The 27303-nt window shown below is 38.8% G+C and overlaps 2 protein-coding genes and 1 long non-coding RNA gene across 6 annotated transcripts; 1 reads left to right on the top strand and 2 right to left on the bottom strand.

Annotated features, from left to right (window-relative positions):
• Positions 1-12617, bottom strand: LOC127773610 (E3 ubiquitin-protein ligase UPL6). Of its 3 annotated transcripts, none has more exons than XM_052299738.1 (27): positions 12529-12617; positions 12247-12429; positions 11533-11630; positions 11330-11457; positions 10782-10893; positions 10173-10353; positions 9766-9948; positions 9347-9529; positions 8533-8602; positions 8147-8256; positions 7761-8065; positions 7494-7590; positions 6908-7051; positions 6369-6455; positions 6199-6285; positions 5966-6106; positions 5742-5867; positions 5408-5506; positions 4927-4994; positions 4343-4409; positions 3801-3971; positions 3635-3724; positions 2779-2859; positions 1221-1294; positions 836-907; positions 672-764; positions 1-551 (listed from the first exon to the last, which is right to left on the bottom strand). In XM_052299738.1, the coding sequence occupies exons 2-27, from the start codon at positions 12403-12405 to the stop codon at positions 485-487; spliced, it is 3093 nt and encodes a 1030-aa protein (XP_052155698.1). In that variant the 5' UTR covers positions 12406-12429; positions 12529-12617; the 3' UTR covers positions 1-484. The 3 variants fall into 3 exon arrangements, with proteins under 3 accessions (XP_052155698.1, XP_052155699.1, XP_052155700.1); XM_052299739.1 differs by having other exon boundaries at positions 10782-10890; XM_052299740.1 differs by having other exon boundaries at positions 11330-11451.
• A 2368-nt stretch (positions 12618-14985) lies between these two features.
• Positions 14986-18941, top strand: LOC127773624 (uncharacterized). Of its 2 annotated transcripts, none has more exons than XR_008017601.1 (4): positions 14986-15207; positions 16489-16558; positions 16678-16960; positions 18803-18941. It is a non-coding gene; the product is annotated as an uncharacterized LOC127773624 (long non-coding RNA). The 2 variants fall into 2 exon arrangements; XR_008017600.1 differs by having other exon boundaries at positions 14986-15213.
• Positions 17694-24299, bottom strand: LOC127773619 (gibberellin 2-beta-dioxygenase 1). Its single transcript, XM_052299753.1, has 3 exons — positions 23757-24299; positions 18820-19246; positions 17694-18305 (listed from the first exon to the last, which is right to left on the bottom strand). The coding sequence occupies exons 1-3, from the start codon at positions 24209-24211 to the stop codon at positions 18027-18029; spliced, it is 1161 nt and encodes a 386-aa protein (XP_052155713.1). The 5' UTR covers positions 24212-24299; the 3' UTR covers positions 17694-18026.
• Positions 24300-27303: the final 3004 nt, after the last annotated feature.

The following is a 27303-nucleotide window of genomic DNA, read 5'->3' as shown; positions in this document are numbered from 1 at the left end:
TTCCACAAATCTCTCCCTTTTTTTTCACTGATTATGTATGATTCCCAGCCCCTGGGCACCAAGCAGCTGGTGTTAGGGTTACCTTACATGACAGCAACACCAACACCAAAGTACAGCTACAGCGACGCTGATGCCGGTTTCCAAACCCAACTAACATGTCATCCCACAACTCCACGAGAGGACATCAACCAACCACAACGTTGGTAAAAATACATGTACAAGTTCACGGCTGATTACAACAACAGCATCTGCTTATTTAAGGTGAATAATTTATCACCGGCCTAATCAGCTCTTGAACAGCTGGCTGTTGCCTCCCTCCTCGTGTCTTCAGTTTCGCCTACCTCCTCTTGGAATCAATCCTTCCTTTTACTTTTATGGGGGGCTCAAAAGGGGGCCCAGAGGTCGGTGTTTTGGCCCTTGGGTGCCTTTAATCTGTTACCTAGAAACTATCTACACTGCACAATATTTGGTCCAAAAGCCGATTTTAACTTAGATCAAAACCAGCTTCTGCATTTATCGCGTACAACAATTTGCTTTCCAATTGCGTCTTGCTGTTCAAAAGAACAAAGGAATCCATTAGCCCCGTTGCTGTCAATCGAAATGATCAGATAGAGCGAACAACCCATAAGGATGACAGAACATGCATTACAGTAGTTACTACAATTACTTACTTTCTATAAGGAGGGAGCTTCAGGAGGTTCATGCAAGTGGCCGATGTAGGCAAGCGGTCTTCGTCCTCCTCCTCCATGCCAGGAACACCAGCCCTGCAGAGAGAGTTTACGATACAATTAACAATTTCAATGAATGGAACTTAAAACAGAAAGGTATATCAAACCTCTGAATGCAGAATTTTGGTTCGAGGTACTGAAATCCAAGGAGTGGTCCACGAGAACATCCGGTCACGAACCTGTGCATTTATCAAGTATCAACCACATGATGAGACTAGGAGAAAAGCATTGTTTCAAAATAGCCATAAATCATGTTTATGCATAAGCCATCTGTGCATCAAGGAAAGCAGGGGTAGATAGAGAGACTAAACTAAAAGAGATACTAAGGCAATACACTCAGCAGACATTATTACAACTATTTTTTTTTATTTCCATGTTTGAGAGTAGAAATTATACATGCACACAGAAAAAGGCAAGTAATACAAAAAGGAACAAATAAACCACTAAATCTCAAAAAGGCAAGGAACAAATTACTCAAAAAAGAACACATACTTGAGAAACTTTTTCTGATTATGCGAACTGAAGCTCTTTAGGACCTCCCAGAATATATCAATAAGCTCATGGTCCTGAAACAAAAACCACTGTCAATCCTTACCTAACCAGAAAAATACAAGAACATTCAGACCTCGCAAAAATGAGGACAGGGAAAAAAAAGAGAAAATCTATTAATATACCAACAGGTCAAAGTTCCAAAACATGACGTCGACAAAGTTTAATTCTATAATATGCCATTGGACAACCATTTTCTTCCCTATATGGCACCCTGATTCCCTGTCACTACTTTGTTATGCAATCTTCATTAGGCACCAAGAAAAGACCAGTTTGCCCTAGTGAACTCCTAGCAATAGCGCAAGCTTAATCTGCTGGATATATATGCAAATCAACAAGATTTCTGAGGGAAGTTGACCAAAGATCCCATTCTCGAACTTAGAAAATGACTTGTTTCCTTGAAGCCGGCAGCACAACAAAAAGGAATTTGCGACATGCCGCAAGGGTCAACGCGCTTCATAGAAACGGGATGGCAACCAAGTTGCCTGGGCGTGCCTCGTTCACGTGTTGAGGTCACTCGGGTTCAGTTTCGCTAGCGCAGGGTCTAAATCACCTGAAGCCAAAGCACCTTGCTGAATGGCCTCGTCACCGAGGGTCAGCGCAGCTCGAGCTGACCTGCGGATAGGTAGCACGATTTCGGCTGTCAGCTGTGCGGAAACAGTGGGCCATGGGATGTCTGCACCACCGGCTGAGTATATTGATTGTAGAGGGAATATCATCATAAGAGGATTGATATAAGAGGTCTGTGATGGTATTTTGGTCATTATGTAAAAATTGGCAGCACCTAACTGAGGCTAGCTAACTTGATAGTAACAAGAATGGTATACAACGAAGAAAACGGGTTGTCCGGTGCTGTGTGGTAGAACTGAACCTCATCAATGGCATATTGTAGTTTCTGTCTTCATCAATGGCATAAGTACACTAATTACCTTGGTAGTTCTCTACTGCTACATGATCCAAGTTCCCCACAAACCAGTCTATACCAACAAATTTCAATATTCAAAATTCCAAATTTTATGTCTATTGAAAATGTAAATTTATGATATTTAAATTATGTAAATCTTGATGCATGATTGAAAGCCCGGGTATCCAGAAAGTGGCAAAAGTTGATTATTATAGAATATTCCCTTTTCCGGCAGTCTGCAAACATTGTTAAATATGCACAAAATTGCCAAATAGTTCGCAGAAGTTGTAGTTCATAATAGCACGATTAAAAGAAAAGGATAAAGTTATGTTTCAAAGAAGTTAATGGCTCACGGGGAGCACATCCTGGCCATGGCAATCAATAACAGGCCACAAACACTAAGAAAACATTAATGGTGATCCACGTAACTGAATCTATTGATTAGCTTTTGTGAAAGTAAGAAGATTCTAATGCCACAAATTTCAAGAGTGTTCTAGGCTACATTGCAAAGCAACGAAAGAATAGCCTGTCACAAACTTCAATAAGAAATTTCAGTATTCTTGAATTATGGCAGGATGGTATTTCAAGCGCATATACCGGATGATATCCTCCAGAATAGTTAGTGTTCGAGCGCAAGTCATCGATGTCCAAGCTTTCTAGAGAGCCAGATATGAGAACCTGCAGGGGCAAAACATGGCCAAAGAGCACCACAAAAATAAGTAAGGAATAATATACTATGCTAGTGCTAAGAAGAACATTTCTAAAGAAAAACTATTTTGGCAGAGCACATAACTCCCTAAATTATTTTTCAGCTCACTTTACCCCCCATAAACTACTGAAAATTGATCACTTTACTCCCTAATGGTATTTCTCTTTTCTCATTTCTCTGTTTTAAGTTGAAATTTTGTAGGATGATAAATAACATTTCACACCTTATGTCCACAGATTTATTTAGGGCGAATGTTTGAACATTGTTTGCATAAGTTGGAAGCACCTAAGACTGATTTAAACATCAAGTTTAAGAACTGTGTGCTTGTCATGAAAAAATTGAAAATGACTTGTAATATATCGTCACTATTGCTCTCGAAGCGCAACTTGAAATGACTTGCATGAAGAGAAACAAAAAACAAAAATGTCATTAAGTAAAATGAGATGAAAAATAATTTTGGGTGCAGCTAAGTTTTCCAGAGACAGTTTTGAGGGAGTAAGATTGGCATTTACCTTTCTAAAACTACTACTACATGTCATGAACCAAATGGTGCAATTCTTAAACTACTACTGAACCTAGCATGTAGATGCAAACATTTTTCACTTAACCAGAAGCCCACAGCCATCGGGTGTAAACACAGAAATAGAGACATTGTGATCACTGTAGGACTATATTATTTTGCAAAAATATGGAGTAAAAACAGCATTTTTTTTCTATCTGTAATCATAATGCAAGGGAAAGTACCTGGAATTCATGTTCATTGAACATGTTAATCCATTCATTCGGTATTAGTTGTTGAAAGCCTCTCAAAAAATGTGTGCTTTGGGCGCGGATCTGTGATAGAAAAAAACAGTGGCAAATTATGTATCAACGTATTTCAAGACAAGCAAATGACAATGCATTGTATTACCTGATAGTTCAACCGATGGTTGGCGACAAGATGGATATAAGTAATAACATTTTCACTAGTTACACGCATATCTCTCCCACCTGGGAGCAGTTCTTCTTCAGATTGTTCACCATATTCGTTATTCACAATAACAAAGTATAACTCCAATTGCGAGATATCACCATCATAATGCTGAGGATGTAAAAGGAGAGAGTAAAAAATCATAAGAGTGCAAAATGAACATCTGATGAAGTAATGTAAGTATTAAAGCTGCTAAGATACAATGCGCTTCTTTTTAAGAAATACAAGATGCACCCCACAGTTGAATCTGGACTGCAAGATTTGCAGCCACTCTTGAAGCAGAACTTATATTCTTAGCTTATATATTGACCCAACAGTTTGCGTTTATCTTAATATGTTGACAGAACGAAGAAGAAAATTTGCTCAGTATCTCTGGTTCATATTACCAGTCCAAATTGCATCAGAAGTTTGGAAAAATCTTAGCTTCTAAACTTGTGAAGAGCCATTTTCTACTTCAGAAATAAATGGGGATAAGCTCGAACCTTTAAAGACAGAAGATGACGATACAATTCTGGATCCAATGAAGGCAGATCATTTAAGAAGTTGTACCTGATTAAGAGCAAAATACCAGATACAATAATCCAAAGTAAAACATAATCAGTATAATGCAATATAGCATATGGCATAATGTTTCAATTGACCGAATTGTGAAAGGAAAAAAAAAGAACATAAACCAATCAAATATGATCCCGTGGTTTGTTTAGATATTCTGTTTAGTTTAATCTCAGTGGATGTAAATTCCAAAAGTATACATCAAGTCCCTACGCACAGTGTCATCGGTTATCATAGAAGTCAATTGATATGCTTTAAAGAAAATTTAACCCAGTCATTGGTAGGGGTGGAATGGGTCTCCCATGGGTTCTTTCACAACCCTACCTAGCCAACATATATCTTTTAGGTCAAAAATGTATAGAAACTCAGCTCACCGCATTTTAGACCCAGCCCTTATTTTTTGTACTCTAAAAAATTGGGCCATTATCACCCCTAGTCACTGGCAAACATTCAAAACCATCAATCGACAATCGCGATAAATAACACATAATTGAGCACACGGTGAGAGACATACTTGTGTTTTAGTTTACTCAAGAAGAATGTTGCAAATGGCAGATCAACAAGTATGCCCTCATAGATTGCCTGGAGTCATAAATTAAACAGACAAGCACACATCAGATCATAGTCCAAATATCAGGGCAACTAAAAGGAAATATGTGACAAATGTGACTGTTATTAGAGAAATTTGGAACAAAGTAAGTAATTAGATTACAGGCAGCATAACAGAATTAACTGACACTAAAATGCATTCAATTAAAGAAAAAAACTCAGAAAATGCAGTGGTATTTAAATATTCAAATGATTCGTTCTAATTGAAAAAATCACAAAAACATAAGTCATATGAGGGCATGCCATGATTGTTACTTCCACAAACAGAAAGATGTAAAAATGACATATACAACTTGTGAAAGATCATTTAATTAAGCTCTACAAGGTTCTGCTCATCAGTCAGCAGTAGACAGAAAAGAAAAAGAAAAGATAAACAACCAAAGTACCTTCCCAAGGAGACTGCCAAGAAAATGGAAGTATTGCAGATGCTGTTCATGGACCAATCCAGATCCAGGATTTGGGTAGAGAAGATGATCGGCTGTCTCCTGCAAAAAGATTAAAAACGAAACATGTGAGCCTTTGTAGTTGATATGCAAATTGCTAGACATCACACTGTAAACCAGTTAGGAAAGCAGACTTGAACTTTTTAGGTATTGCGTGCCAGGCTTGGGCACAACACCATAAAATATAACTAGAGCTATTGCATTGAGTATGATAGACTGATAGTGGGTACAACTGACACTATTACATAATCGATGAAACTGACAAAGGATCATATACCTTGAATAAACCGTACTGCACATCAAAAGCGGCTCGAGTGATATTTTCCATGAAATCCTTGAAAATTCCACCTCCGTCAATCCCAGCCTCTTCAACACCATGCTCATTAACAAACACCACTCGAATCTATAAGAACGAAAAATGTTTTGTTGAAACACTTGAAAGAATGTTCCTACATGAGCTGGATCAACAAAGAATAGTGAAGAAAGAAACAATAAGCATACTGGTCCTTTAAGGTCTTCTTCAGAAAGCATGCTTAGCTGATCAAAAGCGTCTTCCAGAAGTCGATTTCTTCTTATTTTGAACCGGTGTCTTGTCAAAGCAGAATGGGATGTTGTCAATTGTCTAGAATTTGCCAATTGTGACTGCACATATAAAGAGTTACATGTAAGACATTATCCCAAAAGATGTACCAATCTTACCATTATTTGTAAACAACAAACCAGTAGCAACATACAGTGAATATTTTAACTCTGCTGGTAAAAGGTGCTAAAAAGGGAGCCAGCTTTATAATTTCAGATGCTCGAGTATTGCCAAGAAGAGCCTGCAAAACATGTAAACAGTGTTAAGAGAAAATATGCTGCTTAAAGCTATTTGAATTAATTAAACAGCATTGAAGATCACCACCTGAGAGACAAAATTTTCACTAGTTGCTTGTTGTGAATAGAAATCATTGGAAGAAGTAAATGGGAGCCTGTTATTCCAGTCTTGCAACTGCAATGGAGTATCAGGTTTAGTTAAACAATAATCTTCCTCCAAGAAATTATATATAGCACCAACTACTTCCAGAAAATAATTAACAGAGCATACACAGCAAGAATATTAATCAGACATATTGTTAACAAAAACATCTTGAAAAATTCATGATTTTGAATGAAACACTTTACGGGCTAGAAGATATGAGCTAGATTGAGTTTGGTAAAGAGAAAAAAAGGCAAAGTTCACATGGAGAGAAGCGTCTTCAAACTCATTGGCTAGAAGCTAGCACTTTCCATTTGGTCCACTATTTTTTATGGACTCTAGAGGCTGATGGGTAAAACTGGAGTTGTTCATGGTAGACATCGTGCAGCCCTCAGTTAGGTATTGTGCACTGGTTTGATCCAAAACAACCTGTGGAAATTGAAAAAAGAAAAACTAACACCAGTAAAACAAGACAGAATATCCACCTGTGCGAGTAGTTCAGATAACCCAATCCTTGCCCCAATCTTGACATTCTCAATTGACAACTTCTTAAATCCAGAAGGGTTGGGTAGCACTTTCTTAGCAGGAGAGGCATGTGAAGGAATAACCCATAGAAGTTCCCATAAAGCCTGCATATTGAGGTGCTAACCATGTGAGGACAACGACAGAGTGGGATAGTGTAGTATGATTTATGAAGAGACATCAAAGCAGCAAATGCAACATAAGCTAAGATCGTGTAATTAACTGATATAAGAAAATCATACATATTGTGGATGCAACATACGGGAGTTAAAGTCTAGCATTCAAAGCATTACATGACAAAAAAATGATGGAAGCAATAACTAAAGGCCTCTGCTCTCTATATTTTTACCACATGGTACTATTGTGAAAGACTGAAAGCAGCTAACTTGTAAAATATTGAGAAAATAACCCATGAATAACAACAGAACTTCCACTGAAGTTACCAAATATGAGATGATAACAACAACTAATTTACAGCTTTAATGTTTAAGAAATACAACAGATCAAGTCTATGCATAATAATAGCATAGGGTATTGTCTTATGCATACCTTCTTTAGAATTAAAACCAAGGACTTCAAATCTTTAAGTGACAAAGGTTTCTCTTGTTCATAGAATTCCCCGTTATCAATTATCTTCAACATGTGTCTGATAAATGGTAAAGTAACAAACCATATATAAGATACAACCTGAGAGAAGAGATTCAATTTCCCACACTATAGTTGCTTGAGAGAAAAAGGCTCAAGCAATAAATCAAATAAAATAAATATATAGACATAACCAGAAAATTTGTAGTGATATGAAATAATATGCCTTACTTGTATATGGGACAGAATACAGATACAGGTAGGAGCCAACCCACGGCATCTGCAGGCGGAGAAGAGACAAACTTGGAAAATTGTGGCCAGCTTTGGTTCTCATTACATCGCTTTATGAAGTTCCATAGTGCAGGAACTATTTCAGTCCGGTAGGCCAGGCCAGTCATAATCCGCTCTGCAGGCAATGTGTTGAATGTGACATGAAGAAAAGCACATATAGATCCTACAGCTTCCACCTCAATATCTGACGGTCCAGTTGGATAAGAATAGTCTGTACTTATTGTGCCTCTGAACAGAGCATTCACCTAATGATCCAAGCAGCTGTCAGATCATAGCAACAATAGTATGGAGTCCATTAAATCTTGACCAGAAAAGGGACTGCATACCAAATGTTGAAGCAACCTTGAATCAATTGCTGCAGTAATTTGTTTTTCCAAATCAGCATCAAGACCATTAATGACATCATCCATGGGTGTGTCATCGTCGTCATCTGCCCCTGCATATATTTAAAAGGATTTACATTAGACTATTAGAGTACATTATCAAAAAGGTACTAAAAAGCTTATTAGGGGCAAATATTGAGCCACATAAGCATGCCTCCAACAAACTTCTGCAGGTATATTACTTAGACTTCAGAAGACATGTTGCAAGTGTTACTCACTATCACAAGAATCTCTGATAGAAACAAATGGCAATAGAAAATGCTACTGCATGATATTAGCAAGTCATATTATCAAATAATAGGGAATATTTTTACTGGCATGATACTTACTTCCGGTAGGTGATGTAATGGTTGGCAACTCGTCCAGCAGTGATGTACAGACTGCAATGATGTCAGCCGCCTGGTTTGGAAATAAAATATATGTAAGATATTCATAATCAAAATAATTTAATGTGCATTTTAAGACTTCAAGTATCCACAAATGAACATCCAGAACGAAGTGGGAAAGGGGTGGCTCTTTGCATATTCAAGAAGATTACATATGAATTTTAATCATAATATACATTATATTAAAAAAAGTTATAAAAAATAAATAGAATAAAATTATTTTGCGAGAAAAATAAAATAATATTAGTTCCATGTTCATACATGTATGACCAATCAAAGAACTGCATGCATCATAAATAATTTTAAGATGAAAAAGAATTGATCGTGCATGCAGACTGTTGACATATAAAGCAACAATTCCCTCTGTAGTTTTTTTTAACATAAACAACTGACTGTTCAAGAAGGATGATAAGCTAAGATAAGGAATGCTGTGTACGTAGACCAATTAAGTTTGCCAACCAACTTAACGTTTTCCAACCCTGTTCAAAACCCTAATTAAATAAAATAGCAAAGCAAATGGAGCTTAGAGGGGTCTAAGTGTCTTCCAAAATATTGTACAGGGACTACAATATAGCTATTGGACCTAAAGCGATCCAAATGCCTTTTCTATAAACACCACACCATAACAAGATCTAAAAGTCTCTTTCCTAAAGTCAAGGTTTTTGGTGACCTCTCACTTTAATCAATATTAGTATGATCATATAATGCTGAAAGCAAAATGGTGCTGCAACTTGAAAGGTAGATGTAGAATGCCTACTGTTTCAGAAGCAAACTTTGGCTCGGACAAAATCCAGGTTGCAGCTTCAAGAACATTTGCAAGAACACATGCATAACCTGGATGATTAGATGATATATCATTTGGAAGAACATCAGCGCAGCTAGGCAAAAAGCAAGCTATCTGATGGATATAATATTTGCTGAGTCCATTAGCTGAGAAAACCTGAAGTAATAAGTAACGATGATCAGATACTCAAATATACCACCCTTGCAATAACTGGTTAAACGTCTAATTATTTAAACAAACTCCTAAGAATCAAAACTTTTCAATTAATGGAGAAATAACACCAGTTCATTTTAAAGACTAGGTATGATAGGAAATCTCATTTTGCAATTTCTATATTTCCCAGACATGAATATCTTCAGAAAAAAATGATAAAAAAATATGGAACAACTCACCTTCTTGAAGTGTGATAAACGATGCCAGAGGAAAGGAACCGATAGAAGCTGAGAGGAGAAACTCCATCTTGGATCCACTACTGGACAACAACACGGATCATCGCCAATATGTGAAGCAATAAGCATAAGAACTTGCTCCAGAGCAGATGTATTGTTATTATGCTCCAAATTTCTTGCAGTTTGCTGAATCATAATCACAAAAAAATAATCATAAAGATTTACTATGTTCATCAATTCAGAGACAAGACCAATGATATATACCATCAGAGTTGAGCAAGAAGAAAGGCATATTTTCAATAGAAAGTGGACTTGTCACTTATTAATACATTTTGGTCAACAAGTAACCTAAAAGGTGTAGGCACTGATAGTAGACAAATACAAAACTGTAATACAGAAACACAACTTACCGGTATGGATATAATAATCCCCCTAAATAAGCAATAGATCTTCTTCCGCTGAAGATACCCAACTACCTTGCAGTTCCATGCAAGCTTAGGATTTATCAAGCAAGCAACAGTTTTGAGTAATGAACCACAAGGCTTTGGTGTGCTTTCTGGCGGCATCAAAAGCTGACTGCCCCAATCATGCCTATAGAAATATAATAAAAAGTCAAACACAATGCTGTTCATTTCATCATGGATCATGGATGGTAAGAGAAAGCAAAATCAACAATTGCAACACATCTTTGATATTTTTTTTTCCTTTACTGACACACAAAACAGAAGTTCACATTAAGGATAAGTGGGAATTCCCCAATTGAGATTGCAAATTTGCAATGCAATGTTCCACTAAAAGAAGTTCATTGAATTGAACATGTATGTCGAGACAGAAGTGTTTCATTAAGTGAAACTCATCCTGTTTACCAGGTTCTACCATAGAAACTTCATAATGCAAGCAATAGAATAACATAAGTGATTTTTATCCACCAGACAATTAAATAAAATATGCATTATGCGATTGAAAACAAGAACAGAAAACAATACATATATATACCAGTTTACTGTAATTGAACTCACCTTTTCTGATGTACAGTTTGCACACAAATGAGTGCAAGTTTTTTAACCCTGTGAATCACAAGAGGTTCCAGTGAGGAGTAATTTGTACCACCAAAGAGTCTTAGAACATCTCCTAAACGAAAATGAAAGGAAGGCAATTACACTCGGTGCATGAAAAAAAAGGAATAATGCATTGAAAGGTTCACCATAAGGACAAGAATACAAGCCATAGCAAACATCCCACAACCTAGACAAAAGCCTCATGTTTTGCAAATAAAATCAAATAATATCCTTAATCATCATTCAGATGCCACTGAAAAACATACAAACAGACAAGTAGGGTCATGGCTAAGAAAGGAAGATGATCACCAGTGCGAGGCACAAATGAGAATTTGAGCATACAATGCTCATATGGCAATATTGTATAGGGATATAATTAGAATTAAATCTTCTCTGGTCAATATATATATATATTTAATATCCCTATAGCACTAGAAACAGCAAGACATAATATTTTGCACATAGTAGAAGAGCAATGGTAATTAGTAGTACAGTGCATTGGTACTTACCACCACGTTTGACATAATCTAACAGCAAATTGCAGACTTGACAGAGTATAGCAATATCACTGTCTTTCTTTGCATTGAAGAAGAACAGGAATTGACGAAGGAAATCAGAATTAGCACCGAAACTGCTCCTGATTTAGTAGGAAGATAGTCAATGAGCTAGCTCAAGGCATAGGTTAAAGGCTTTAAGCCATGGATTTACTTACCAATCAACCCTCTGGCAGTGCTCCCCAAAAGTAGAGCAAAAGTTCCCTCGAACTTCCGAACGTGCCAATTCCAAATCTCTCTTCCCTCTGAAGCATTTCTGCAGCTTATAATTAGTTAAATTCCATTTTGGGAAATAAAAACATGTTTGTCTTATGTTGATACATAGGAAGTACCATTTCAGCCACTCTACACAGACCAGATTGCGCATTGCCTTGTCAGGCAAAAAAAAAAAAACAGATCTCTTATACTATATTGCTTAAGCTAAACAATGAAAAAAAATAAACAGATTTCTTCTACTAGAATTGCTTAAGCTAAACAATGACATATTCGCAAGTTGCACGACAACATTATCTCATCTCACTCCACTGAACTTAACCTACACAATGACACATTCGCAAGTTCCATAACTACATTAACTTATCTCACTCCACACAACTCGTCATATAACACAAATTGGAAAAGGAAAAACAACTTGAAGCAAACTTCACCTAATGCTGAGAATTCCAACATGCCAATGCTAGCCACCACCACTAAAACCACACGAACCACGACACCTATAAGCAAATAATGCCCGAATGCAACCACTGCAAGAGGCCGCAACTCAACTCAAGTCCCCACGCGCTGGAGAAAACCCCGCTAAACCTAGCGACGCCGCCCCGCCTCACAACCCCTCAAAACCACCGTTCCCCTCGCGCGGGAAGCCTCGAACAGACCTGGATCTTCGTGGCGGAGCTGTTCTGCAGGCGCAGGCCCAGCCGCCGCCGCCGCTCCTCCCGCGTCTGCTCGAGCAGCACCTGCCGGTCCCGCTCCTTGCTGCTCCGCCCGCCGAGGTCCACCCGCTTCCTCGCCGTCGGGTCACCGGAGAAGAACATCCCCGACTCCCCCTTCCCCTTCGCCTGCACAATCCCCCCACAAAAAAAAACACACACACAAATCACCCAAAAAAATCAAAAAAAATCGCGAAAAATCGGCGGAGAAAGGGGATCGGATCCTACCGCAATGGAGCGCTCCCCCGATCGAAGGAGGGAGGGGGCGAGGTAGGGTTTGGGGGGGAGGGAGGGAGGGAGACTTGCGGAGGGGGAGAAGCGAGGGAGGAGTCGAGAGGTGGAGGGGAAAGAGTTCGTGTTCGTCGGGGAGAAGGGACGAGACTTGGGGGGGAGGGGAGGGGAGAGATGGTGGTGGCGTGAGTATTTACGGGATTGCCCTCCGCGGCGTGACGCGGCTGACGTGCTTGCCTTTCCTGTGATGCGCTGACGTGGGTGTGCGTGAGGAACTTTTTTTTTTCGGAGACAGCGTGTGAGGATTACATGTCGGTTTGCGGTGATGGGTATGTTCGGGAACTCAACTCGCACGCACATAAAACTTTTTTTTATGATTAATTAAATATTTATTATTTTAAAAAAATGATTAATATGTTTTTTAAAGCAACTTTTGTATAGATATTTAAAAAAACATATCATTTAGCAGTTTGAAAAACGTACGTGCGGAAAATGAGTAAAATGAGTTACGAAAATTGGAAAAAGAACTCAGCCGCAAGTGTTTGAAACCGATAAAAATGTTTTTTTTTAAAAAAGAAATTGTTAACGAAGAAGGGCGAGATTAACAAGGAACAAACGGCGTTGTCCTTGTACGATTTTAGTCATTTTACCCATCGGTTTTAAATTTTTTGGAGCATCGGTTAGGGTGTTAGGTGTTTTTGGCTGGAGAGAAGCAAGGACATTTTAGTATTTTTAAGTTAACTTGATAGCCTATTCACGTCGGACTAATGCAATGGTATAAAAGGGACATAAATTTCATTCCAATGGCATATAAGAGAGCAATATGTTTTCAATGGCATATAAAGGAACTAATGAAGTTTGAGTGGCATATAAGGAATTTTACTATTGCCATTCATGTGTGATCGATGTAGTGACTAAGGAGATCACAATTCAATTACACGTTGAATTATTGCATGCGCACGGAAAAAAACCACAAGCCGCTGCATGTGTACGAGAAGTCACGCCTACATGCAAACGGGAAATGGTGAACATTCAATACGTGAGACTTGTTGCATGCCTACATGCATAGAACAAAACGATGCACATGTTTAGCCTAAGAATGTGCGGTGGAAGAGAAATACGGCGATCAAAGATATAAAACTTTTCCAGCGCTAATACGTTGATCATACATGAATGGAGGGAGTATTTCTTATATTACATGTGACGATGAAAAAGGTCGTTGAATTACACACTTGGTATATTTAGGGTTTACGTTTGGAATAACTCAGTTGATAATATGGCATACTTGATAAAAGGTAGTGAGAAGATAGCGGGATTGAACAAACAAGGGAGAGAGATAAGAAGGGATAGCTAGGGGGTTCTCTTTGACATCGGTGACGCATAAGGTAATTTTCTTATGACACTAAGAGCAATGTTGAAACTGTTTTCCAATGAAGGAAGGTCTGGCGCCAAATATCATACCAAAATATTAATAGTTTTAATAGTTCTTTTGATGGTGTTTTTTTTGCTGACAAAGTATACCAACAATACATATGAGACTAAATCAACCCTAAGGGGACGTTCGAACCTTCATATTGGACGGTGACGGGGAGCCTGCCGCCACCTCGACCAGCACCTTCCTTCAGTCCTGCCATTTTTGCACCGCGGTTGTCAGAGAAACAAATCAAGAGAAACGCTCTTGCACCCCTCTTTGCGCTGCCGCCACCGCTGGAGACGGGGCACATGGCCAAGAGCAACCCATGAGCAGCCTTCAGGAAGGCCGTGTCGGAGATAGTGGCGGAGCGGTGCCACAGGCGGCGGTTGTAGACGAAGAGATAGTAGAGCTCTAGCTCGCGAGGGAGTGGCGCCTCGGCCTCCACCTCCCCTCTCATGAGCCCACATTATCAGCGACAGTGTCGTGGGCCCGATCTTGCCGGCCTCCCTGCCTCGTCCCTCTCTGCACACGCTCGCCGATGGAGAGAGAAGATAGAGGTTGGGAGGATGAGATGGAGGACATGTGAGTCCCACTTTTTTTTTTTTGACTTACATATGGGCTCGACATATATTTTTTTAATTTTTTAGTATTCAATTTTTCTCTTTTTATTTTTTGAATCGAACGACCATGTAAGTGTCTCGTCAGTGCCACATAGGACGAAGACCTTGTTTGCACTGGTTTTGTAAGGTAGAGAATGCATTGTATCCCGGTTTTTTGGACAGAGGATGAAAATCAGACCGGGCGACAAATGGAGGATCTAAAGTGAACCTATTCCTAATCTCGATGTCGTGGTCCAATTCCAGATTAAACCATTCGGCCCAAAGCATAGTCCGTCCTTGCTCTCTTTCTCTTCCGTTTGCCTTCAGGCATTTTGCCGAACACTCTTGGAGCAAACGAGCGGTGGTCGGCAGAAGGACGGCGGCGAGTCACCGGCTCGCCGCCGAGGGCGACGGCGTGGGGGGGGGGGGGGGGCAGTGAGGGAGTCGCATGTTAACTCGGAAGGCAGCGCAAATGGGGATCGGCGGCGGGGATGGAGCTGCTCCAAGTCGGAGGGGCTGAACCGCGACCACCAGGTTTTGGCTCGTCAGGGTCTCCGTGCCGCCGCCGCCACCGGCGGCGCTGGTGTTTTTGGTCCGCGCGTAGGATGGGCGGAGGCTGGCGGTCTCAGGAATCTCCTGCCGCTCCGGTTGCTGTAGCTGCAGGTAAAGGTACGAGCATGTCTTGTAGCCACGCGGGTGTTGTCAAGTAGTGGATGGCTGCACAGGTTTTCGTTGCAGTTCCGATTGATTGCTCGTGTGCAGCTCTGGGCTCCGAGAAGACGCAGTTTCTGCAGGAAATGTTCTTCTGTTTGAGAATCGTTCGCTGCCACATGCCAACCTAGTAGAGTACCAAATCTAGGGTCAGGTTTTTGAATGTCTAAGCATTGTGGGTTGGGTACATGACTACATTGTCGATCTCCCTGATGCTGGAGGCACAGTTGGAACCTGGTCCGATTTTGTGCACTCTAGCATGATTTGTGTGGATATGGTGGATGAAGTAATCGACATATTCGGGCATTTCTTGTCCTGGATGTTGGCTAAATGCTTGGCACCGGCAAGCGAGCTATCATCATCGGCGTCTGACCATCTGATGCGTGAAGCCACATGAAATTGATGACAGCCTGCGACATTTCAAGTTGCTATTTGCGAGCCAACCATTTTGTTTCAGGGATGTAGTAATCATGCCATTCCCTTTAGAATTTAGTGTGCCCTTCTCCAATTTTGAAGCATGCCCTTTCTGGACATGTTTCTGTTTCAGTACTAATCAGGTGCATCTCTGCAATGTTTGAGAAACAAGTAAGCCTGGTGCGCGTGTGTTCCCCTTTTGTTTCAAAAAGATTGTTTTTGGATGATGACAAGCTGACGATTTCCTTGTTGGCAAGTTCAGGTAGCATAGGCATAGCTCAACCTGATTCTGAACGATTTAAAGATATCAAATTAAGAAACCTGAGTACAGTCCTACCGTTCCCTTCTGAATAGAATATTTATGACTTGATATACATGTGGTTGGAATGCTCATATTTATATTGCTTTATGATTCTTGAAGTTGAGGACATTCATTAAAGGATGCTTTTTGAACACTGTTTTTAAACAACACCCAGTTTCTGCTTTAGTTATTAGTGCTGAACAGACATTTCTGCAATGTCCCACTTAAATTGATACTTACGGAACAAAATTCACTTTATATAGTAAACTTAGAGCAATCATTGCTAAAGCATTATTTTGCAGGTTCTAGATTATTTTTGAGATTGGTTGTAATTTGATCAGTTCCCTTTTTGTTATAAACAGCAAGCTCAATGAATAGTTCCATTAAATTGGAGCTACTTTGTCCTTTAGTTGGTTGCATAACCAATGTCTTATCTCTGTTTTTATCTTCCAAGAATTACCGTTGACTTCATGAAAGAAAATGTTCTGTTGACATACTGTTATTTTTGCGTATTGCAGGCTCACAGCCCTTGGATAAGGTGATGTAATGGTGGATTTTGATCTACTCTGTTGTGTATAGTACATGCTGGTAAGTGATATAATGAAAATGCTTTGAGGGTTCTTTTTATTTTTTGAACAGTGCTGTGAGGTTTCATGATTATTCTTATCTCCATGAATTACTTGATCACTCTTTTTTTTTTTTAACAGATTATATTAGCCTGCATGAATTTGGGTAGTTAGAGTGGCCCTGAGGAATCATTGATGCAGTCATCATCTGCCGTTGTGACTACACACCATGCAGGGAAGATTAATGGGAAGGATTGTGATTATACAAGAGTAAAACTATTGTTGGTTTTCTTGCCTGCAGCTGACCTTGACTCTGGTTGCAAGCAAGGGCTTGAACTTCGTAATTAAAGACTGTGTTAACCGCCTATTAAAGAAGAATGGGGGTGGCTGAACTAGGTACACACCACGCAACCAACATCCTTCGGTAAGATCATCAAATATAATCTTTTCCTGCTTCAGTATGTATTGATTTTTGAGAGAGTCACACTACTATATAAAGAAGTGAAAAGTTTCGAAGTGAATATCTTTGTATAGTTGTATAATTGAAAATAGAAAACTGCATGTATAATTGACCGCCACCAGACCACTTCACGGATTTGCTGTGATTTATATCACAATAATTTCTTATCACTGACTCATTCTTTATTAATAATATATGCATACGGTTCTTTAATGATATGTATCTTTTGGTTCCTTTCTGTTTCTGCCATTGAAAAAGAAATTAGGAGGTGCATTGAAATATAAATTGGGAGGTAGAGGTGCATCCGTTAGGTAGTATCTTTTTTTACTACCCTCTTATTTGCAACTGACTTATAATATCATGTTCTTTCCGACAGTGCATGAACATATATATATCATAAAACTCTCCATTTTGTTTGATGTGATGTTGGCTCTACAATTATCTCCCATTCACAGGAAAAACCATATGTAAGTTGAGTTGACACTTGGTGACTGTCCTGAAGTATGAAATTTAATCTAGTGTAATAATGGTGTGGTTTGCAGAATTACTTGCAACTAGCTTATGCCAACCATGTGTCAAAAGTATTCTGATTTCTCTTAAGATTTCTTAATAGATCATAGTTCTCAAAAACTATCTATTGTGCTCTGTAGTTAGGTCTTACTTTTGTGCTTTAGAGGGACAAAGGGAACATGAATAGTTAGCTGAAAAGGCTATATTACATTACTTCCGTACAACCATAGCTTATATACAATGCTAGCAATATTACACATCCGTCAACTAACTCATTACATATAAGAGAGAACATGGATAGTTAGCTGAAAAGGCGACAGTACATTACTTCCGTACAACCATAGCTTCTGTAGACTGCTAACGATATTACACACTCGTCAACTTAGGCACTACGCCATCATAATAGTGAGATATCTGACAATAGTAGCCAGACTGCCAGAGAGCCAAAATTTTGGGGACAGTTTCAGCTTCCTAATCCCCACTGGTCCATAGGCATCGTCTGCAATTTAACCAGCAATTCCTATGCTTTTCCCTCACTGGCATTGTCGCTGTCATCATCGTCAATTTTGAAAAGTTCTAGGCGGCTGTGGCTCAGGCGGAGTGAGTACATTGTCGTCTTGTACTCAGCCCAGGTGAATGATCGGTATCGGCGTGGGCTGCTGGCTGTGATTGTCTCTGGGAGTGCCGAGATTCGTGCATGCAGGGGTGGTGATGCGAAGTATATTGTGGACAGCCTTGGCCTGCAGGCGGTTGCAATTACCCTGTGCCGGATACTTATCAGCCTCCCATTTGTCAGAGCCTGAAGAAATAAAGGCCAAAGAAAGGATAAGCCGAACAATGTCAGGAATGCAAAACTATGTCCAGGCTTACAGCATCATGTTTTAGTGATTTTTTTTTAAGTTGAGTAAAACAGCGGTAGTTGCAGGTTAGAAAGAGATTTTTTTCTCAGCTGGTAAGAGTTGCAGCAATACAATGAATTTGAGTCTGAAAATAACAAACATATCAGTGTTGCATTTTTTTTGGCAAAAGAAACATTGTTCAGCAGTGCTGCAGCCTTATGAATCAAATGATTAAATATATGTTACTTTCCTGTGTGTTTTGCAGTGAGCAAAGAAACATTTTTTATGAATAACTGGAAGAAAGCCACATAATTTGTAAATCATATGATAGCAATGCGGTCCTTTTATAATCTATGAAATAATTTCTTTGCTGTCCTTTTATAATCTATGAAATAATTTCTTTTGATAATAGTAAACCTTATTCTGATATATGTAATGCTGTTTTTTTTTGCTCTAGTCATTTACTGTGACTACCTGGAGGACATCACCAACATTGACGAAAATGGCCGATGGGTCCGATGGCACCTGAACCCACATCTCCTTGCCCTCGTGGTCCGGCACAAACACCTGTAGCCCTTCGACATCGTTTGCTCGGAGCAAGCTAAGGATCTGCGGGTCAGAGTGCTCGCCGAACCCAATGCGCCCACCTGCCATCAGATTCCCACCATTGCTAGCCTTGGTGCTAACAAGGCTCTTGATATTGCATTGGTCATCATGGTCAAGCTTGTGAATGTTGCATGATGGAGGGTAGTGGTTGATCCTCAGGAGGCAGTCACTGTCAGCGTTTGTGGTAAGCTTGCTGAAGTATCTGGGGTCCTTGAGACCTAGCCCCTCTCCTAACAGGTCCAGGATCTCACATGCGAGCTTCTTCATGGCTTCAATGTACTCATTCACAATAGCACTGCAACAGAGAGAGGGGGGATATCAGCAAGTGAGCACAATCAACTTGAAATTGATTTTATCAAAAGAATGCTGTTATCACAGAATCAGGTTGGATGTGCCATGACAAGTAAAAAGAAGTTGGAGAAAGAGGAGCAAGGCCTTTGACTGATTGATGGCTGCAGCAAATCAAAAGCTGCACCACCCTACCCTCGGCATGCCTGCCTGATGAATTAGAAAAGATGATACACTGATGGGTATATGTGTATGCCTCTGTGCTTGTGCACCATCTACAAGACATGATATATTCGTTTCTTGTGAATCTTGTGATGCATGGATAGGCCACAGAATCAGCAGTACATCATGAAGCCGAGGGGTGACAAATTTTCCAATGGGCAAAAATGTGTTGTTGACAGGATTGGCCATACTTTTTTCCACTGCTCCATGGAAAGACCCATCAGTGCGTGGATCACAAGTATCACTGCCCCTGCCACTACACAACCTCTGGGACATTTCATTTTATCTTACCATAAAGAGGACTCCTTGCATGTGTGCCTCCTTTCTTTTGTTTGGCTTTATATGGATAGCATAGATATGCTCTTTAGGGGCCTGGATCATTTTATTCTCATCAGACATGTGTGTACTTCCATGTGGGCCCCTGTCTGTTGCATTTGACAAAAAGAGGTTGTTCTTCCTTCTTGTCTTGCACTTTTCATATAGCAAAATGGTTACTGTGAAGATTTCCTAGCCATTCTGTTCTTAACCTGATGCATTCTTGATCATTATTATCTCATTCTTTGTGTTCACTACTTCACTGGCATGTTGCTATCAATATGTTTCCAAAATGATGTGCTTGTGATAATTAAGCTTAGGCTTTTGAGTTGATTAAGGCATTAAGATTAATATTCTTGTACTAGTATGGATATTATATATTAATGGCTGATGTATGTATGGTGATAGAGAACTAAGAGGAGTTTCAAAAAGTATATATCATGTATATCCCAACTAAACACATCATTTTCTACATGAAAACCTGCTGTACTTTGCTAATTAAGCTTGCAGAGCTTTCTGGTAGATAAGGATGCTTCAAGTACTCACTCTGTTGCTGCATCAGTTGGTGGTTGGATATTGCCATTAATTGGAAACCACTGCATATATGTCAGATTGGTTGATACACAAATATATACAGTTTGTTGGAGAGGGACCCTGAGAGGAGTCTTCTAACTACCTAAGTGAGGGTTTTCTTGTCCATTTCATCATATTTTCTCTCAGCAAACTCTGATTAGGCCACTACCTGGTTCTGAGTACAGTCAGTGAGTGGTGAGTAATCTCTCCTAGTATGTGAGCTCTCATTCAGCATGCACAAAGATAGTTAAGGAAAATCTGATATATTATTGTCTGTTAGTTGGTAGACATTTTCTCCAATATGGGCAATATTCGCTTTCGCTTTCAAAACCACTTATGTAGTCATTTTTTAGAGCAAAAATGAAAATATCAATTGGTATGCTTGATCCTTTTCCAATGTCTATTTGGTTAGACAATGATACCTAACTTTCATCAGAAAATTTCTTATGCCCATTTTGTGGAGCTATCAAGTTTGTTATGTCCCATCAGTTGCATGCTTTTCTTTTGCTTTAGAAACTAGCTATGTATGATCTTAAATTGTTGGAACTAACTTATCATTGGCCTGTCCATCATAGCATCAATTATGCCATTATTGTGATAATTATTGTTTTGAAAACTATGTACTCATGCATTTCCGTGATTTAATTGATGGGACCTGTGTCTGAAAATGACAATATACATATGGATATGTACTGAAGTAGTACTATGAAGAATTAAAAATGAAAACCCCATATGCTAACATAATAAGTTAAAATTATAACATAAACTGCAGCTTTCTTGAGTCAACTTTTCCTTAATAAAATTTATGTAAATTGATCTTAATTTACCTTAAGTTATAGTATATGATGACACGAGTGTAACATTTCCACCCTTTTCCTTATTGTGTAAACTAACATTTAGTCCATCCTTGATATATAGTCAAAAGGTTCCTTAAACTACATGCACTACTATCATCAGAAGATCATAACATGGCAAATATGCAAGCCAAACCAGCTGAAAAGGAAAGAAGCAAGCCCAGTTGCAATTGCAAGCTTGCAACTGGCATGAGTGCAGTGCAGGTATGCATGATTCCAACTTGGCCTTCTTTTGACTTCTGAACACAATATATTATGCATATCTATAAATTAATTGCCCTGTAGCTGATGAAAAACCCATAGCTAGCTAGATATCTCCCAAGCCAAGCCTATCCTACATATGCATCCCATGAATGCATGTAGATAGACATCATGCAAGTCTATCCCTTACACTACTATATAGTTATAAGCGAAACAGTATATTAGTGATTAAAAAATAATATATAGATAAAACTTTTATACACATGTTCTTAGTAAATACTGGAAAAATAAATTACGATGAAAAAAATCCAAAAAATAACTATAAATTTATTTTTCTTATGCCTATAAACTGAAGGCTAAACGATGGAGCCCTCTAAGGGCTTATTCGGATCAGAGTAATTTTACAGGATTTTTGGAGGAATACTGTACATAGGAATTTCTTCCTTTCCTGTCATTCGGATCATGAAAACTGGTTGTAGGAAATCCAAAGGAAAGTTTCCTTTGATGCTGATTTCACCGGAAAAGTACAGGAAAAATCCATCCACCTTGTGCTCATTTTTTGCTTCCTGCATGCAAATCCTAGGCAATCAATTTCCTGTGATCTGAATGCTCTCAATTTTTGTATTCCTTTGTTATTTATTCCTCTGTTTTACACTTAGATTCCTTTCATATTTCTATACTTTTCCTATTCTATGTTTTTCCTATCCTATAATCCGAACAAGCCCTAAATATATAGATATGTACCTGATGCTTTGTTGCATCACCCCGGAGCAGTACTCAGATGCAGAAATATGTAAGCATATCTCATGTATTTTGACAACACATGAAAAAGATAGATAGATATATTGTAGATAGGAAAACCTAACCAAGCTGACAAAACCCTTTTACTGCTACCAACCCACACTACTACTGCTTGGACGGCATCACATCAGCAGTGAGACAGATGCAGGATTATGACATGAATATGTAGATGGCCGGTTAGTTAAGGAACTCAGCGTGATATATATTTATTTATTTTTGCATGTTCATCTCATACTGCAGGGACACCGGACACCCATGCACCGTCTTAATTAACATATTATTGGATCATATATAGTCGTCTTCCATTAACAGTTTAATTAAGTAATCAAGCTTTAAACCCCTGTAGAGGTCAGCTAGTTCAATAAAAATACTTTAGTGCTGCACAGGGACGAGGGGTCTAGCAAAAATAAATAAAAATGACAATTTTTAATTATATGTGTATGTGTGTGTATACGGGTAATACTTAATTTAATAATATATATTATTCACGTTGCCTCATATATAGTTTAAGACCATATATGCAGTGCCATGCATGTGATCGATATGCGTTTCAGTACAGTATAATACATAGAAGAAATTAATTATATTGTAACTATTGCAATATTTGCACTATTTATTATTGTAACAATACTGTGGAATTAGTGAGTATAGTTGTACCACCATGTATGCTTAAATTTGGGAAATGGTAGGGTTATCAAAGATTTGTGACAATTTATTAAGAGCAACCAGGCGCATCCGCAAAAGGATCGAGAGAAGTAATTAAGCTCATGTATGCCCAGCTACATGAGATTTTACTGTCAATAGAGCTTTTAAAAGGCACAGAGTTAACTGTATAATATATCTTATATAGGATACTCCTTTCCCGTTAAAAAAAGAGCCTTGAACTTTTCAAAATGAACTAGATATAACTTTGTCTACTTAGTTATATATTCTTTATCACCAATCCAAATGTAAGTCATCTTTTGAAGTAAAACCATAGGGAAAGGATCCCTAAAATCCAAAAATAAGCTATACAAGTATATAATCTCTTACGAAATTATCTTTTGATAGAACAATGCTAAATTATTAAATATGCCGAAAATTTGTACTTCGAACAATAATAATTATCGTCGAAGTTAAACTGATACATTAAAACAGATATTCTTCTGTGACCGGAGTCCGGCACCCTGCATTTATTATAGAATATATGCATGGGTAGGATTAAGAAAAATTAAACCATAGAGAACATTAGTTATATAGATGCAGATAATTAACAATGTTTTATAAATATAAATACATGTGCCACGTGAGCATGCATACTTTGACACGTAGGCACAACACAATACGCCACTCCATCCGTTCCATGCCACAAGATGTTTTGGACTCTTAAAAGTTCATCAATAGATCATGCATGAATTTATTCAAAACCCAGAACATTTTATAGCGTGAAACATGAATTTATTTAAAACCTAGAACATCTTATAACATGAAACGGGGAAAACGGAGAAATGGAGGGAATAAAAAACTAATCGATTAAGCTAGGCTAAGAGTGAGTGGTGGTATTGTACGTACCTGAAGCGAGAGGGGTCCATGGCGTCGATGGTCCTGGCCCGGTGCGCGACGGCGGCGGGGTTGGCGTGGAGGAGCAGGTACTCCAGCTCGCCGACGTCGCCGTTGAACCCGATGCTCCGGCAGCCGTACCCGAGCGGGCTCGCCGGCCCGGCGCGCTGCTTCTCCGCCGGCGCCATCGCGAAGAACGCCGCCGTCGCGGCGTCCAGCCTCGCCGCGGCGGGCGCCGCCGCCGGCACGCCGTGCCCGACGCACCGGAAGAACCCGTGCGCCGCGCACGCCGCCGCCACCCGCCTCGCCACCGCGCCGCGCTCCGTCGCCAGCGACGACATGTCCACCGTCGCTATCGTCACGCCGCCGCCGCCGACGACACCGGACGCCGCCGCCCCCGCCGCAGCTGGCGGCGCCGCCACCACCGTCTCCTGCCTCGCCGGCGTCGTCGCGGAAGGCACCACCATGATCGATCGATCGAGGTAGGGAGAATGCGCGGCCGGAATGGAGTGTGGGTGATTGGAGCTCAGGATGTTGCGGTGATGGAGGAGAGGAGGGTGGCGCTGGTATTTATGGACGCCGGAGAAGAGAGAGAAGAAGAAGGAGAAGCTGGTGATGGTGGTGGTGTCATCTTGAGGAGTAGTACACAGCTTAGCTGGGAGAGTATAGTATACATGTGTCAAGCAAGCCACAAATCTCAATTAACTTCTGATTAATTAGTTTAATTAATGAATGACGCCTGCATCATCTTGCTAGTGTTCTTCTAGCTAGTTAGTGTCATGCTTAGTACCTCCCTCCATCCTAAAATATAAATAAAGCTTTAAAGTGTGTAAGTTTGTTGTATACATAGTCTCCAACGTAAAACTTTAATTTATCATGTTTAAGTTCACCGGAGACAAAATAGATTTATAAAATATTTTAAAACAACTTCTATATAAAAAGATTTCGCACGAGGTAAAATATGTATGTTAATAAGAAAAGAACAATGCCTTTGACTTTTCTTTTCATATAACGTATTATCAACGACTCTAAAATTAATATCATATAAAAAATACTTTCAAATATGAATATAATGCTGCCACGTGTACGATCTAAACATATATTATTAATTTAATTATTAGTCAAAATATGTAAATATTGATTTTTTTTAAAACTGTGGGCTCCTTATATATATATTCTGTTGTAGGATGGAGGGAGAGTACCTCTAATTTGCAGGCTCTTAAATTCCCTTCTCATCTGGACAGTGAAATGGCTAGCTAGCTAGCCGTAGGCTGTAGAAGAGGAGGAATTAAGGTCATTTCTATAAATTATATGACTAATAATGTTTTTCTAGATAATGAATGACTAATAATGCTGGATTAGTACAGTTAATCGCTACACGATCTAGTTGTGTTTTAAAAAATAAATGTCACTATAGTGCTTTGAATCAAATAAATCACTCTATAGGTCAATATCCAGCATAAACTGGCGCGCACATCACGCAATTGCACGGGTAAGGCCAATATAGTTTTCTTATCTTGTGATCATACTTTGACAAACATACCATAATACAATTGATAATTTATCAATTAAATATCGTGCACATCATTTGTTCTTTTGTAATTGTATAGATCGTCGACTTTTTGCGGTCTTCGGCCCTCGATCGATCGACCATGTTATTTTGACTATTGCTTTTTAAAAATGGATACTAGTCATTCCATTTAGATATGGTTTCGAGCATGTCCTAAAATTGATTGTCCACACACCAATAATAACAACTATAAGGCCTTAATTAGGACATCTAAGAAGAGAGACTTGATCATATATCTATATAATTCTAAAAGACTCCAATGGTGGTGAGTCCAGTGACATTGAATCTACCACCATCACGTTCTCACTGTCATGTGAGCCGTTGTTGTCGGTGTAACAATTCTACATTCAAAATTCAAGCAACATCAGAGTTGGTCAGTGCCCAATATATATACTTCTTCATGACTTCCTAACTGTACAAGGTTCTCTAGTATAGCAAGTGATCATCCCCTCTATAATGAATGAGGTCTCTAAAAAAGTGAATGTGTTTTCCTTTTTTTTTTAGATAAAATGAACATTACATGTTTATACTGACTATATACAGTCGAATTAAAACAATTTGGTATATGTATCACCTATTAACTCTAATATGTCCTAGTCGGAACTCCTATATTTTTTCTAATAATTTCATTAAAAAAATCATTACAACGCATAGGCACCCTGCCCTGCAAGTATAGCTACCATGCATCCAACCAGATCATATATACAACACCATTTCTTTCAATAACATATGGCATTGTATATTTGGGGCTGTTCACTTTGATGCCATTTTCAACTTTACCAATTTTGATAAAGTTGTCAAAAAAAGTCGCTACATTTAGTTTGCTACCAAATTTTGGTAACTATATAAGAAATACTGCCAAAATTTTGGCAAGTATACCAAAATTTGGTAAGGTTTTTTTTGGCATCAAAGTGAACAGGCCCTTGTCGTTGTCTTTTCATTGCTTCCAATAGCTCTCCCCTCCCAATCGAAATGTAGAAATGTTTTTGACAATTGTCTTAGGGGAGTGTCTAAACTAATTAAAAATTAATTTTGTTTGGAGCCAATGATCTGTATTAGTCAATATGGCTTACCACAGTTATATAGTTTTTATTTATAAAAAAATAATTCAATGCATATCATCTTTATATCTTCCACTTGGCTCACTCTTGGTCTATAATGCTATTTCAAGGGACCAGGATACTATGTACTTTGAAAATCAGTAGCTAGGGATCCTTTATCCTACTTTAGGTGACATAGTTTCTTTATAATTTTGTTATAGAGTTTTGTGTGATTTATTTATTTTCATTAGCTCAGGAGTTATCATGCAATTGGAACGGAGATGCGAGTTTGTTGTATAACCTCGTATCTTTTATTTTGGAGTCAAAACTTATTAGTTGTGTGTACCGATGTGGAAGATGTAAACAATTTACATTATATAAAAGAAGTACATGCCAACCAAATATTTTTTTAACATAACAATATGCCTTATATATGGTACAAATTTGATGTCCAAGAAAAGGGAAATGAGGAAGAAAATTAGACCCTAGCTAGCTTGCACTCAAATATATGTGCAAAATGAACAACCATTCATGCATGCCTAGCTAGGGGAAGCTAGGATTAAAGAACTTCAGGGTTCAATCACTAGTATGGATGCAGGGGAACCAGATTTTATCAACACATTAATAAAGTTTGACTCCACACCAATTCGATGTCATATTCAACTAATCTATTCAGCCACTAAGATGGCAATTAAATATCATCCGACACCGATCGAATGGTCCCTATCAACCAGTACACTTCTGGCCTCTTGACTGATGGATGGAAAAAAACAAAAATATGGTACTTCCTCCGTTTTAAAATGTTTGACACCGTTGATTTTTTAGTACGTGTTTGACCATTCGTCTTATTCAAAAAATTTAAGTAATTATTTATTCTTTTCATATCATTTGATTTATTGTTAAATATACTTTTATGTACACATATAGTTTTACATATTTCACAAATTAT

This window comes from Oryza glaberrima, chromosome 5 (genome assembly GCF_000147395.1).
Source record: "Oryza glaberrima chromosome 5, OglaRS2, whole genome shotgun sequence".
Lineage (NCBI taxonomy): Eukaryota > Viridiplantae > Streptophyta > Magnoliopsida > Poales > Poaceae > Oryza > Oryza glaberrima.
This window is presented reverse-complemented; position numbering and strand designations above follow the sequence as displayed.